We start from the raw sequence: 15771 nt of genomic DNA, 5'->3' as shown, positions 1-15771 counted from the left end.
ACTCCTTATGTTGCTCATTGCGGAATGAAAAATCTGGGCGTTTAGTAGCTGGACGTTGCACCAAGTGTCTGTACTGCATGCTGATGTGCTGCCTCTCTTTTGCTTTGCAGTGGCCATGTACAAAGAGCCTTCTCTCCACGATCTCACAGAGTTCTCAAGATCTGGAAGTGGGACCCCAACAAAGAGCAGAAGTGTTTCAGGAGTGCTAAATGGGGGTAAATCCATGAGCCAAAACGAATCAACGTAGCCAGGTTAAGGCAAGCCAAGTGCTCTCTAAACAGAACCTTACCTCTGGATGCAGTTGAATTCTTACTAGCAGTCTTTCATCCAAATGTTCAATTGCCCAGGACAAGCCACCGAACTTGCATAGGTCACTCGTTTATCAGCCATTAGATCTACTGGTTGTCAAAGGATATACCCCAATAATGTAGAATATGCTTGTGCATATCACAAGGCACTTGGATAGCCAGCAAACATAACTGCGGATTAAATCTCGGAGAAGAGGTGTCCAGATCTTTCTCTCTCTCTCTTTTTCTCTCTCTCTTTCTCTCTCTCTCCTATGCTTTGTGGAATATGAAACAAAAACATTTCACAGCATTCACTGCTGATAAGAATTTGCTTTCCAACTAAGAAAAAGACCACTTTTGCTCTTCAAAGGAAATTTTAATGCTTATATGTTTTATAGGGGAAACAAAAAACAAATATGTAAACTCTGTTGTTTCCTTGGCTTACAGTTTTATATCTAAGGCTTGATAAAAAAGATGTATCCTTTAATTTGAAATAGTGCAGCTTTTTGATTTCTGAACTCCAATGGGTCTTTAAAGCTATGTCTTTCAAAAAAATAATTACAAATTCAGGGTTGGAACTGAGAGTTGGCGTCTCAGGCTCTAGCAAACAGTGTTCTTGTGGTTTTAAACACAATGAAATATAAATTTTTATAGATTTGTAGTTTCTGGTAAAGTTCTTGTGCTAACCCCAGTCTGTAGGAACTGAAATGTTTTGTTATCCCAAGTGGAAGTTGACAGAAAGGGATAAAATTATCCTCCAGTGTAGATTTCTCTTAATTCCATTTTGTGTGTCATGTTAAACTATTGTTGTGGCTTCTTTTCTAAAGACAGAAACTGTGGAATTAAGGTGACTTAATTTTTTATAAGAAATGTCTTATTTGTAAAAGTCCTTCTTTCACTGTAATGGGCACGTGAATATTGTGTAGGAGGAAGCGTTAGGACAGGTTACCCCTAAACAACATATACTTATACATGCTATTGGAAACAGTTGTTTAAAAAAAAAAAATGTAGTTAGGTTTCCATTTAGGTCATCATGTCTGTTGCATGGGAGAAAGTTGGAATATTGGCCTAGAGTTGCATGATGTGTAAGATTTTGTGCATTAATCATCGTTGGATTCTGTGCTCCAAAACTGACATAGTTCTGTACAGGCAGCTTTCTGCCTTGTACAAAAGAGTTGTTTATTATTTGTTGTATACACAACCATGCACTGAATAAACTATTTATATTAAGATGTACTTTTTTAAAAAGCTTGTTTGATTATATGATGTACATCAGTGATTAATTTCAAGGGAAAAGGTTGGCAATTAAATTATAAAATTATAAAAGATACTGTAATTAATGTTCAGAATCTTTCTATTTAGCAAGTTATTCCCTTGTGACTCCGTACTCCATATGAATGAGAAAACGTTCTTCCTTTTGGATATTGTTAGAACTGGTCTTATACGCCCAGCTGAGATACTCAAAACACAGTGGCTACTAAGTGCCACAAAGTCTGGGTAACAGCCCCTTGACTGCACGCTGTTGGAGCCTCAGTGAACTGCTCTCCTCTGCTTTGAGCTTCTCCAGCTTCTCCGTGTCTGTTCTCCCCGTTAGGCTTCCTTAGTGCAGCCGCATAGCGCTACCTCGCAGCACACCTCCCCAGAGCCCTCAGAACAGGGGGACCCAAAAAGATCTGATGAGTTCAGGACTGCTCGTGTCAGGGTGGCACCCTGAGGATGCTCAGAGTTCCCTGACTGAAGGCTGTAGGCACTCATCGGGGCCAGCTCGTCTGGTCTTGAGGAAATGGGCTATCATGCCTCCTGCATTTGTGCACGTGTTCTGGAGAGAAAATGGACTTCTAAGTTTTCTCTCCAAACTCATCAACGAGAACTTTTCTACAGTGTCCATACAGTTCTGACAGGCGAGCTTCACTCATCAAGGTCTTTCAGTAAGACCTAGGAGGAACAGGTTCTCATCACGGGTGGCTGAAGAAGCAGGTCTGGAAGGAATCATGGAAAGGGAGACAAAAAGCTGCCTGTAACTGCTAATCTGACAGTAAAAACAGATATTCTGCTGTCTAGTATGTCTCCTTCCCTCCTGAACAAGCTGGGACAATTAGTTGTTTTTTTTTTTATGAATGCCAGGGCTGAGGAAAGAGAGGAGATTGTTTCACATTAAACTCCCAAATTTGTTCTTTCGTGGCAAATTTTATGCCAAGAGCTTTGGCTTCCTACACTCCTCTGTTGGAGCAAGGTATTGCCCTCCCCACGTAACACCATTGTGGTGACCTTCAGAGGACCTGGGATCCTCATATCAACCTTCACTGAAGGATGAAGAAGGTGAGGGAGCACTACCATGAAAGTCATTAAAGAATTGAAGATGTGCCCGATGATTGTTTCTGGGGTTTTGATATTTCAGTGGGTCTGGAGCATTTTTTCTCCTCAGCTAATTGTGCTTTGCCTTCATGAAGCATTTTCTTAACCCTCACAGTCAAGAAAATCAGACTCATTGGGGTGCATGTTCCAAAAAAGGAGTCCGAGTGCCTTAGGAACATAAAACCTGATTAAAAGTAGGCATTGTTGTGCCAAAGCTAGCTAGACATGTTGTTCAATGCCATGTCCATTATCCTAAAGGTAACTGGAGGTCTGCTGCTTTGCTTGACAGCTGCAGCCTTGCAACTCCCCATCCCCAGTATCTCCAACCTTGAAGGTTATCTGTAGCAAAAGAAAAATGCTCGTCTCAGAAATTGTCACTTCTGAAGACCTATTTTTCATATTGACATTGTCATCACTGAGCATTCGCTATAAAGTCCTTAGTTTCAAAAGTTTCTAGTATATCAGGCTAGCAAAGCCCACTCTTGGGTTAAAGACAGGGAGAAATGGTGATAGATGAACCATAAGCAGCTAATTTTTTCTAAAAATTTCTGGCAAGCCTGTTAAAATTATCTCCTTCAGATTTGTAGACTGGAAAGGGAAACCCTTGATAGCATCCTGCAGTAGACAAAAGCTCATATACAGTATAGGCAAAGTGGGAGATTATGTCCAGAATTTTACAAATAGTCTGTGGAGCCACAGAACAAGAGAAATGCAGTAAAACGTGCCTTTGCAGACAGTGATGCGAAGGTGATACTCTGACCCAGCCAGCAAAGACCCTTGAGTAGACAAGAGTTTGGCTTCAGCAAAGGAACTGCAGGAGTTAGAGTCAAGTATTTATTTATCTTCCTCCTTCTGCATCCGTAGATTGGCTCATTAAACAGACAACTCTTGAGTCATACGCTCATTTAAGAAGCCTGCTAGATGTTGGAAAAGTATCCATATCAGATAGCTGTGTATGAAAAGAAAACTTACAGCTGCCACTTAACCCACTTTGCTCTGCACGTGTACCTGTCCAAGTGCAGTAGGATGATGCATGCCTGGAATAAAGACAAACCGAGCCTTGTACTGGCTGTGAGCCACCAACCACCTGCAGAAGGTTTGCTCTCAGGCCCTTCGTTATTGCAGTGTGATGGCTTATGCCTCTCACCTGCCATTTTGTTTGTCCCTGCCTCTCCACCAATGTGACCACACTCTGCGTGGCATACCATGGGCCTGGATTTGACTCAGGAGGTGCAACACTGTACGGTGGCTTTTTGATTCACCTGGGCTTCCTCAGGCAAAGGCCCAGAGCCACTGTGGGGCAGAGGCCTTATGAAAGGCTGACAAACGCTACCTGCCAACCCAACGGGAATCAGGTCACTTGTGAAAGTGGAGGAAAACTGCGAGGAGCACAACTATTATGGGGCAAAACCTCTGCCTTTTTGAGATCCACCTATCACAGCTGCTTTCTCTGCAGTCTCTGCAGGGGACTAGAACATTGCCTTCTCTGTCTGGTTTTGGGGTAAGGGAAGATGGCAGGAGCTCTTCTCTGCACCGCAGAGAGATCTTTATTTTCCTTCTTCTTTCTTTTTTTATTTTGTTTTATTTTAACTTACCTCATGCTACCTCACAGCATGGTTGCATCTCCATAGCCCCTTGCTCAGACGTGTTCATCGCTGGCACGATGGAAGACAATTCCCTGCTTGGGGAAAACACCTCCAGGTTCCCCCCAGGAACGATGCCCCTTCTGCAGCACTGTCTGGCGTCCCCACCGCTGGTTTCCAGCCCACAGGCCAGGGTTTCCAGTGGGATAAAGGTGGTGTAACGAGCTCAGGGATGCTGTGGTATGTCAGGCCTCTCGGCAGCTGAGCAACAGTGTGAGAGCCAGGCCTGACAGAGCTCTGCTGTGTCTTGAGTATCTCTGCATGGAGACCAGAACCACCTCTAACGGGTTTAAACATCTCCCTGACATATCCTTAACCAGGACACTTTTGCAGGACAGAATCTGTATGTAACAACCTCCTATCTTCTAATAAATAAGTCTCTCTAAAACAGATTCCTCTTTGTCTGGGCTCTGATTTTCATCACTGCATTTAAGGGCTTCCCATCCCAGCACTGCTGCATTACACCATTGTTTTCACTGAGATAAAGACCCTACTGTAGTAATATAGTCTTTTATGTCCCTTTGAACTAGAGTTGGGCGACCTGAGTGGTCAAGGCACACAAATGAGCCCTCCAGTTGCTGTAGCATAAATATAGGCCATGGAAGACACAGAACATGTAAAGAGTTTTAGCAGCTCATGGAATGTCTTCAGTGAACCCTGGAGCTCAGCTTAGTGCATGGTGTAAGGACAAGACAAAGCACCATGTTTTTGTTCAACTTTGGCACTCAAGAACGCAGTGGTGGAAAAGAACAGCAAAAAGCCTACTGAGAATAGGTTTGTTTCTACCTACAATATGATTTGTTCTAAAGAACACAAACTTCAGGCTTTTTTCCAGTTCTTTTGGGAGAAGACATTCTTGAGAATGTCCAAACTCAGCTCATAACTTAACATTTAGAGCTGTGGGATCTGGCCCTTCCAGGCAGCTGGGCACCAATGTTCTTGCCTTTTAGAGAGCAGGGTCTTGAAAGAAGCTGTTTTTGCTGCTTAATTTTATTGCAGGTCTGCTCTGCTAGCGGAGCTCACCCTGATTTGGGAACATGCCATGGCATAGGGAGGGTGGATACGGGGGATGACACAGTCACCCTGCCCTACTGCAGCTCCCCTCATGGGGAAGCTGAAATATTAAAGTAAAACCTAAATTTGAAACACATTTTACATTAATCAGGGAAATTGAAGTAATAAATTATTCCATCTCATCAGAAATGGAAGACAGTTTATAGGGTTCCCTTCAAAGATTATTATTAATGACATAGAAGATAAGATTCTCAAATACCACCTATGGAAAATTACTTTCAAGCACCCAGAGGCCATGTTTTTTCCTCAAATCATATATTTGGCATTTCTCACCTAAATTCAACAACTGGAAGGGCAGGATGAATGTCTTTGCCTTGCATGGGCCACCCAACATTGCATACATTTTGTCACACTTTTTCTGAGCTTGTCCCCTTGCTGAGGACAGAGCCACCGGTCCACCCCCACCCAGGGACCATGCAGGAGCATGGGGGGAGCCGTGGCTGGTGCATGTTAAAATTAATTCATTAACAAATAGACTGCAAAGCTCCAGAAAGTAATTTGTCATGATTCACTACCCACGCCTTGAAGAAAACGAAGGCACAAACAAAAGCCCTATCCAACCAGGGTGAACATAGTTAGTTATTTATTTTTTTGCCTTTTGCGTATTGATTTATTTCAATTATGGGACCTGTTTTCACAAAGCAGGGCCATGCATGTGGAGTGAGGGCACAGACCCCATTGTCCAAAGCTTTGCAGCAAGGGGATTTTGTACACACAAATATCACTACATATATTTTGATGGAAACTGTACTGAGAGCTGGAATACAGAGCTATCTTGGAGGCCTGAGACAAAGTCATGGAAAACTGTCCCTACTGTCAGGATCAGCCCTAAAAACAAAAATGTAAGGGAGAAAAATCCATGGAAGGAAAAGGTTACAGACATTTTCTCAAGGAGAACAGGAAAAAGAACAGGAAAGGAAGAGTTTACCAGAATTCTGTAGATGAAGGAACACTTGGAGCATCCCTGTAGCTGCATGTACACGAGCTCCAAGGGAGCGGCAATGGGAATAAATTGCAGAAGGAAAGTGATTCCTCTTTGGGGTAGTTCTGGTGACAGCAGGTTCCACTGAGGCTCCTCCAAATCACTGCTCTAGCTCTACAAAGTTATTTTACACTGATGCCTACAATGAAAACAGGCAGGGAGATGGAGAAGGTGATAAAGCCTAAGGATCACTCCCCATGAGAGGCAACAAAGCCATTGCCTCTCATTGAGTTTAGTGGGATTCAGCTGACTGTGAGCCACAGCAAAATACTGCTGCACAGTGCAGACCTCTCTGTTGGGGCTGTCTCAATGCTCCATCTTAATCTCAGCTGCAGAATACCCTATGGGCTCTGGAAAGTCTGGAGAGCCATGTTGATTTAAAGTACCTTTATCGAGAGCAGCCCTGCTGAAGGAGCTCAGACATTACCTCATGCATAAGTACGTTATAGTGGTTAATCTGTGAAATATTTTTAGATAACAAAATTAACCGGTTCAAAACTTAATTAATCCTATTTCTTTCCCAAATGGCTTCCTTCAAATAGTACTTGGAATAGTTTTACTTTCCCCCATTGTCTGCCTAATACACTGATGAACTTTTCCTTCTGAGCTTCTCCTTCTTTTAATTGTCTGCTCATTCAACCATCCCTTCTGATAATTGAGTTAATAATATAGAGACATCTTTAGAAATTAAACTTTTTTTCTCTGTTAATCAAAAGCAGAACTTCTTATTGTTGTTTAGAGGGCTGTTTTTTAACTTTTTTCATTAAGAAAAAAAAAACAAAACCAATAATGGCTTTGGAAATATTGGCAACATTTGAGAAACCACCTGTTTCAGAGATGTTGGTGAAGATATTATTTTGTATTAAATAATGAAGTTTTCTAGGGAATTTCAGTCAGCAAATGTTATGCTCACATAATGACTGTAGATTGAGCAAAACAAAGAGAAACCAAAGGAAATCAAATACCAGTGAAGAGTTTCGGTAACTCATACCAGCTAACATCCTTTTCTGTGTAGACAATTCCTAAGGTTCTATGAAGACAGCATCAGTTTCACCTGCTTGGTCATTCATATTTTTTCCAGTTGTAACCTGTTCTGCAAATTTGGTCAGTATTCAATGAAAGATTAAACATTCCTGCCTTGCTCCACCTGCCAAGAGAATCTGCCTTCAATGAACCACGTGGAGCCCAAGCACGTGTCAGTCTCCCACAGCACATCCATGGTAGCCTGGCTGGCATACAAAGCCAACGTCTCATTAATGCTCTGTAGCATTTGACTGAACCAATGGTCAATCATTTTCAACAGAGGCAAAAGAAGTATTCTTCCATCATGCCCTATGGCAGACAGACAACAGCCCACTTGGAGTTCAAATTCTGCCAGTGAGGAAAAGGCCTTCACACAAGCATGCTGAGATAGATTACATATATACATACACACATAGGCATGTATGAAAGATATGTAAGTATACATATATTTACATGCATATGCATAGCATATAGATAGACAGTATGTATCTCTCAGATCTTGTTTGTCACATGAGTGCTTCTGGACAGCCTGAACAGGGGAGAATGGTGTTGACACCAGCAACACAAGGAATTCAACATGGTGAAAAGCGGGGTCAGAGCACTCAGCAGCAACTAACCTTGCCATGCAGTAAACTAAAAAATGCTTAGGAGACAAACGGGCAACCCCTGCCAGCCTTGCTCAAGCAAGCACTTCCACTAAACCCATACTGCCCTGAGTAATGGCTGACCCACCTCACAGCAATCAGGAAGGGGCTGATACTCTGCTAGAAATCTTTCATTGCTTGATCAAAGGTCACAGTGGGAGAGGCTTTGATCAGTCAGGGCGAAGCACAACACTGAAGAATTGCTCAGAAATGGCATGAAAGAGGAAAGCAGACTGCTGCCCCTTGCCCAACACAGCAATAGGGAGTGGGAGGAGGCTGCTAAAACTTCACAGGAGACTGCTCAAAGATCTCCAGTCTTTGAAAACTGCCATGGAAAAGCAGAAGGGTTTAAGCAGCTCACACAGATTACAGCACTGAATGGAGCTTGCCAGGAATTATGAGAGAAGAGCTGGGGGGTGTAGCAGAAATGCTGAGTCACAGACTGAAAAAGTGATTGAGCACCTGATGGAAAGGCAGGGCCAACCCAGGGGAGCTCAGGTGCATGCAATGAACCTGAGTGACCAGAAGAGGTAGAGCCAGGCTCCACCCCTTCTCAGACCTCATTTAAAGGTTGAGAGTGGAGGGAAGGGTATCTTGTTGGAGGTTACTGCCTACTGGAGATCATGTAAAGGTAAGCAATTTTTTTCTTTCATTTTTTTTTTGGTATCCATACCTGCTGTATTTGGGGTTGTTCTCATTTGCTACTCTGTTACTATTGCTGTATTTTCTATCACACTACACCATTACAGGGTTAAAAGCTTAATCGCCAGCTGTGTTAATGCAAATTAAGAGTGTAGAATCAAAAAAGTACTGGGAAGAGGGATACACCTAGGAATATCCCTTGAGTGGGATGGCATTAATGATGACTCAAAAGTGGCAAAGGAGTTATTGAAATTTGGGCAGCCTACAGATCTTGGCATTTGTCTTAATACCAGAAGTCTTTATTAAATGTCAGTGAAGCTTCTAGCCATCTGGTTCTGAACTCCAAAGCCAGTCTCTGCCCTGATTGCTCACGGTGTAGGGGTAAGTCTCTTCCTTACCCCCTTGGATTGGCTTCAAGAGGAAGATCATTAGGACTATGGATGGATTAACTGAAAGGAGTGAGCTTGTTAAAGCACAGATGCACTATGGGTTGTTACAAATGAGCCTAGGGCCAGTCTGAGGAGCCATGGCTTTAATCCACTTCATATTTATTACCTAAACCTAGAGCTAAAACTAAACAGTTACTGAATAACCAGAAGAAAATCAATTCAAATATATGATGAGAGTGGTTTGTGTTTGCTTGCCTATGTGGTGGACAGTCATACTCAACCGAAGTCCTGATCTGTGTCCGAAGGGGTTTTAGGTTATCACTATGAAACCACGATAGACTAAAGTTTAGCAGCAAATGTGTGCTTTCCTCTCTCCCATAAGTACTCTTAGAACTCAAACACTGTAAGCAAAATAGCTCAAAATTCACATACACTTCTTAAAAGTAGGTGCTCTGCAAAAACAAAAAAAAAAAACAAAAAAAAAAAAAAAAAAAAAGGCAGTTATGTACACCTAGAATGGCATAAAAAGAGAATACAACAAAAGAGCAACAGAACAGCATTGTAAGTATGGCAAACAATTGCAGAGAAATTACTTTAAAAGCTGTTTTTCCTTGTTACATAATTAACTGGAAGCACCAGGTAGTGCACCCAAGCTATGGATTTCAGTGATTAGTTGGGACCACATTGCTCTCCCTCTCTACCCTCCACATGCATTGAGAGGATGAGAAGAGAGAAGGAAGTTTGGTCATTTTGAAAACACCCAATGAACAGGTATAAAAGAAACACTGTCTCTTTGCTGTACAATAATGCATTGTGGGGTGGATGAGACTGGAAGTCAGCTCAGCTGTGTGCTGCTTGGGAGAGCTGAGGTTGGGCAACACATGTGAATAGCAGCAGCCTCATCTGGCCCAGGTGTCTGAGAAAGTGGTTCATTGGCTCAGCATATCTATAATTATACTTAATTCTGGTCAGAGACATTTATCTTTCTCTTGCATAAAACTCTCACAAATGCGGTTAGTAAAGCACAACATTAGCATGCACCCAGATCTCTCACTAATGTCAGGAATCGAACCAGCTGGTGACTTGATGAAGGTAAATGTCTGTGCTGCATCTTGTGTGCTGATGTATGCAGGCTTTGGGAGCCAGATGGGATAACCTTTACAGCACTCTATGTATGCAGCTCCAGCAGCCAAAGTGGACAAGAGTATAAAATTCCCTGCAAGAACACAACCTTCATCTTCATGGCCAAGCATTTATTTGTGCAGGACCTTGATTTGCTCTGATGAAGACAGCTGTCAGACCTCTCAGGGAGCCATGCTTCATGAGTAGCCATGATATTTAGACCCTATGACCTTTTAAGAAGTGTAAGATTTGGCTTAAAGGGCAGCTCTTCTTAAATAAATGACTCTGAAACCTCTAAGGTCAAATTTAAAATTTTTTTTAAAAAAAGCCATAATGGACAGGCATTATTTTACATTAAGGGGATAACATTATTTTACTAACATTATTTTACTATAACATTATTTTACTATAAGGGGATTAATCATCAATATCTGAAATAGATTTGCAAGTTATGTTTGTTTATGATGTGTTCACACAGCACCGTGCACGCCCTTATCTATTATCCAGATCTCAAGGAGTTACTTAGTGCAAATAAATCAATACAGTTCATTGATTAAATTACATAAATACTCCTGGAACTCAAACAAGTAGAAGTTTCTGCAGTCATTCCTCAGGTCTCTCATTTCTGGGATGGGAGCTGGCAAATTGTGGTCTGAAGAAAGCCGAGAAGGGCCCCTGCAGTTGCACTCCTGTAGCTGCCCAGACTTTGTGGTGTGTGAAGTCATTGTGCAAGTTCTGGGTGATACAGTTCTCAAGCAAGTAACCGGTACATGCTGTAGTCCACATGAGAGGAGAGATGCTGCTTTGCCCTCTTTTGACCAGTCTATGGGATATCCACACAGTGTGTGGGACTACTTAAGTGATAGGACTGATGCCTGGCTGCAGGCTGAGCTGATGCCTGAATGCACACAGCACTGAATCACAGCAAGAGGCACCCACAAAGTCACATCCCTGCTTTCCTTCAGCTCCTTCTTTTAAAGCCCTTCATGCTGTCAGATCTTGCAAATCTTGACCAAGAAGTTGCATGCATCTGGCATCTCTCATCCACCTTCTCCATCCACCTGTTGCTGCCTGGTCCTGTTGGTGCTGGAAGGTACAATGGCACTAAGCATGTGAAACCACATTGTATGTATGAAGATATCAGCCCTTGAGTGTGTCACATTGAACATCCTGAGTTAACTGAAATTTTTGAATGACTCTTTGTGTCTCTTTTCCTTATCCATACAGTAGTAATGCTTCTGGTATGCCTTACTGAGCTTCAGAGAGACTAATTAATTAATTGTTTGCATGTGAAATAAGCAAACACAATTGCAGTAATGAGTGTCATGGAAAAGCCCAGGTGGAAAGAGTGTTTCATCTTTACAGTAAGGCTAAGCAGAGTGTGGTAAACAAGGGCTGGGGCTGCACATTGACTGATGGGATAGAAACAGATTAGTGAATTGCTGCCCATTGATTTGCATCAGGCAGTCTGCTCAGTGATGGAGGCAAGGCCCCTATGGAAAAAAAAAAACAACAGCATTTGATCATATAATGAGCCACCCCTGGAAGCCCAGCAAAGGAGCTGTGTTTCAGGATGTGGCTTTTTCTGTTCTTTGCATGCTTGAATCTGTAGCTTTAACACTGTCACATAAATATCTGATAGCTTATATAAATTAATGGAAATTTTAAAAAGTTTATTAAGCTTATCTGTACTATCACAGCTGTGTGCTGGATTGGGTCTTTTGAAAGTGCATTTGTTAAATGTGCAATGGTTCAAATTACCCTGACAAACACAAAACAAAGATCTTGCATAATTCAACACGTTTGCCCAAGATAAGATTTTACATGTCATAACAACACGTACCCACAGACTTATGTAAAACTCACCCGTAATTTGAAGTGTCACTGGAATTGCTTTGCAATTAGGGCAAGGTCTTTAGAAGGCTCCCTGTGGAAGCTGAAACTGCTGTGACAAAGATCCAGCTGAATACGTACCAGCAAAATGCAAACATCAGAAACTGTACGTGCATTTTATCATGGAGTTGGAACTGCCTGTGGCATTGATGCAGCTTCTGGTAGTGGGATTCCCTCACACAGCCATTGAATCTTGATGTTGTGTGATGCTTCGGTCTCCAGGACTGTAAAGAGAGAGAAGACTGCTGTAAGAGGACAGGATGAGATGTCTGCAGTGATGTAAGTAAGCGATACCTTGATGTTAAGACTGCTCACACACACACACATCTCTGCACAAGCAGTAGGTGTGAGTTATGCTGCTTTTATAGGGAGAGGGCTGTTGACTTTGGGCTCTGCACACTGAAATGTGGCTTAAGGGCCAGCTTTAGATTGCTCATTGATTGTTGGGACACTGCAGTCCTGCCAGCTCTTTTCCCACATCAGGCCAATGCAAAGAGCCACGCTGGGAGGGAAGAACTGCATGCTGCAAGAACTGGTAGGACCTAGAAATGTCTTATCCTTCATTAACTTGTGTGTTCAGCGGAGTTTTGCAAAAAGGGAAGAGGAAAAATGAAAAGCGGATGGCAGGGAACATCTTAGTGACATCTCACATCAAAGAACAAGGAGATATGAGTTATTATTTAGACCTGTCAAGTCTCTGCTGTACCCAGAGGCAGACAACAGGCATGACCTACTTGCAGAATTAAGAATCCACCAGGAACTGGGTTTCAGGATTCAGGAGGGAGTCTAGCCTTGACATCTAAATTTCTGCTGTGAAATCCAGCCCTAGATTGTGATGGCTTAAAATGCTGCTTTGAGATTCATGCTAGAACCACCAGTCTCCTGTCCCGGTTCCTGGCAACTCCTGGAGCTGTGCAGGTTGAGGTGCTTGAGCTTCCCTGACACCCCCAGTCACTTGAGTGGGCAGGAGTCAGCAAAGGTACATAAGCTTTACATTCACAAGTGCAAAATTCAAATGTTATCCTCTGATAAAATGAAATCCAGAGGGCCTCCAGAAAAAGCAGAAGGGGTGGAAGGATGTCACACTGTGGAGGGACGTTGGGACTACTGGTGATGGAGGTGAAGTATGGCCCCAGCAATGCCATGAAGAGGTGTCTTCAGCACTGCTGGTCCTTCTGAGCACACCTGGAGAGATTGCTCTGGTGTGGTGAATTGCAGCAAAGGGTATGTGATTGATCTACTGCATCACACTGAGTTTGGAGACCTACTCAATCTGCATCTATTTGATTCGGGTATTAGCAGCTGGGTAAGCTCAGCCTGAAGAAGTTGATGATACTCCAGAGTTAGGAAGAAGGGAGGGAAAGGGGGGAAATGGTCAACTGATGGATGGATGGCTCAATGGATGTAACTTCAGGCTCTGCTCTCTGATGCAGATGCTAGGAAGAGTCTGGACACCACAGGAAGTCCAGAAACCCAAGCTAGGGGAAGTTTCCAGCAATTGACCAGGTTCTGAAGGCTTGCCGGGGCAAGGAGCCAAGCACACCAGGCTTGTGGCACTCTGCTAAGCTTGATTTGTAGCTGCTGCCAGTCCTGCTGTACTTAATGCTATCCTACAGACCCATCATGTTTCCAGCTTCCCCCTCCTATCCAGCCCCTCAGAGCCCCTCAGATTTCATCATCTGATAAAAAGTAAACATGAAAACCAGAAGCACCAAAGTAGCAACTAAAAGCTCTTTGGATGGAGAAATGCTGAACAAAACAATAGTGAACCCACTGCAAATCTCAAATAGGTCCTAAACTCCTTACTTTTAAGCTTGGTTGATTGATCTCATGGTGAAGAATTTATGAATCTAATTGTACCAGTATCTTGATACATGTTCACAGCTTTATGTTTACACTAAATTCATTGCACCACTGCATTTGGCTGTGCAAAGCCATCCACCACACACAGGTTCCATAGGAGGTGCAATATATATATATATATATATATATATATATATGCCCATACAAATCAGACTGTCCACACAAGTAAAAAGGGAATGGCCATGCACACCCCAGTGCTCACAGCTGAGCAGAACTGAGCTCTGCTCCACAAAACACAAACACAGCAGAGGAAGGAGTTGAAGAAGAGGACTCATTCACGTTCCTGTGAGTATTTAAGGAAAGGTGGGCAGTGAGCAAGCTCAGTTGATATCAATAGGATTTTTCCATTGGCTTCTATGACCTTTGGTGCAATGGGATGTCCATGGAGTCCTCCTCGCATGGCTCTATTGGCTGCTGCATGTTTTGAGGCACCAAACTAGAGACTTTCTCATGCTTTTGCTACAGCCCCTGGGGACCACTTACACCTGGCAGCCAACAGCCATATATCCTGGAGCCACCAGGGAAGGATCTTCCCAGTGTTTCATGTCTAACTGCTGAATTTGTACTTCCTTTGTTGCTGCTGTAGCTCGAGGCGGCAGTGTGTGTGAGGACCAGGCACGGTGAGTCAGCCACTGCCAGCACCAGGACGGCTGTTTCCCAGCAACGGGAGATGGGAGAAAAAGGAAGCAAACTATTCCCCAGAGCTCGTGCCCTGTAAACAGGTTCTCTCCCTTCCAACAGCCTGCGTGCAAACCTGCACACGCACGCTGCTGCTACCGAAAAAAAAAAAAGGTTTGGTTTGATTGTTTGTTTCTGGTTTTGTTTAAGTTGTTTATTATTTTGAATGCAAAACGCAAAGCAGGAATTGACAGCATCAAAAACAAGCAATCTGGGACAGCCACGCATGCCCTGGAAGCAGGGAGAGCGAGAGACACAGCAATTATTTTTAAATCAAAGGATAACTATTAGCAGTCCCTCACAAATGCATCCACTACACTACAAAGCTGAATTCAGTCATAGCTCTAGGCTGCTGCAGGATGGTGAGTTACACAAAAAGCAGCAAGAAGCAGCGTAGGGGGTTTTATCAGCTCATCTGGTGTGTTCTGTATTTGGGGACATCCCTCTGCAGCCTCAGGGGCTCAGTGTTCTGTCTCTGTCTGCAGCAGAAGGCTCAGACGCGCTGCTGGAGATGCCTTGTTTTCCTCCTCCTGCTCTCCTCTCCCATCCCAGGAGGAAAACTGCATCTGAAGCTCCTTTCTGACTGCATCAGAACCGACAACCCTCGGTTATCCTCGCCGCATCTAAAAATAGAGCGGGGAAATCCGCCTGAGATCAAAGCGATTCATTTCCAGAGCGCCGTGTGAGGACAGAGCTCTGCGATTCTCATTCCAGTCACATCCGCACCATCCGCACAGCAGGGACCATCCGCACGGCCCTGCGGCTGCGTGAGTGAGAAAGAAACCATTGCACAGGGGCTGCTGGGGCCACGGAGAGAGCTTTCCCTTCTGCAGGTGCAGCAGACGGCGTTCCCCCGTGGGCTGAGTTGTAGCAGCCCAGCATAAAGTGGAGATAGCAGAAAAAGATGCTCAGCATCAGCACTTGCAGAAAGGAGCGCCCAGCCAACCCACTGTAGCTGGTGCTGCAGGATCCATCTGGTGCTGCAGAGCTTTCATCTGAGCTCTTCCTGAGAAGCCTGGAGGTTTAGTGAAGCAAAAGCACGCTGCTCGGTTACGGCACAATGGCCCGGAGCAGCTAAACCTGTGCTTGTTTAGTGCAGATCTCAGGCTGATCTGGCCACTTATCCAGCGGATACACTGGGCTCCAGCTGGGTTGTACCCCAGGAAAACATCTGGA

General features: G+C 43.6%; 1 protein-coding gene across 2 annotated transcripts in view; it reads left to right on the top strand.

The window, feature by feature from the left end:
• Window positions 1-4615, top strand: part of FGF13 (fibroblast growth factor 13) — a 213162-nt gene extending 208547 nt beyond the window's left edge. For both annotated transcript variants that reach the window (XM_042825069.1, XM_042825070.1), the window contains one exon: window positions 111-4615. In XM_042825069.1, the coding sequence (XP_042681003.1) occupies window positions 111-247 (137 nt within the window). In that variant the 3' untranslated portion in view covers window positions 248-4615. The remainder of the gene's footprint in view (window positions 1-110) is intronic.
• Window positions 4616-15771: the final 11156 nt, after the last annotated feature.

This window comes from Centrocercus urophasianus, unplaced genomic scaffold (genome assembly GCF_019232065.1).
Source record: "Centrocercus urophasianus isolate 14NV4802_14NV808 unplaced genomic scaffold, USGS_Curo_1.0 seq_24, whole genome shotgun sequence".
Taxonomy (NCBI): Eukaryota; Metazoa; Chordata; class Aves; order Galliformes; family Phasianidae; genus Centrocercus; species Centrocercus urophasianus.
Note: the sequence above shows the minus strand (reverse complement) of the source record. Positions and strands in the feature narration are given on the sequence as shown.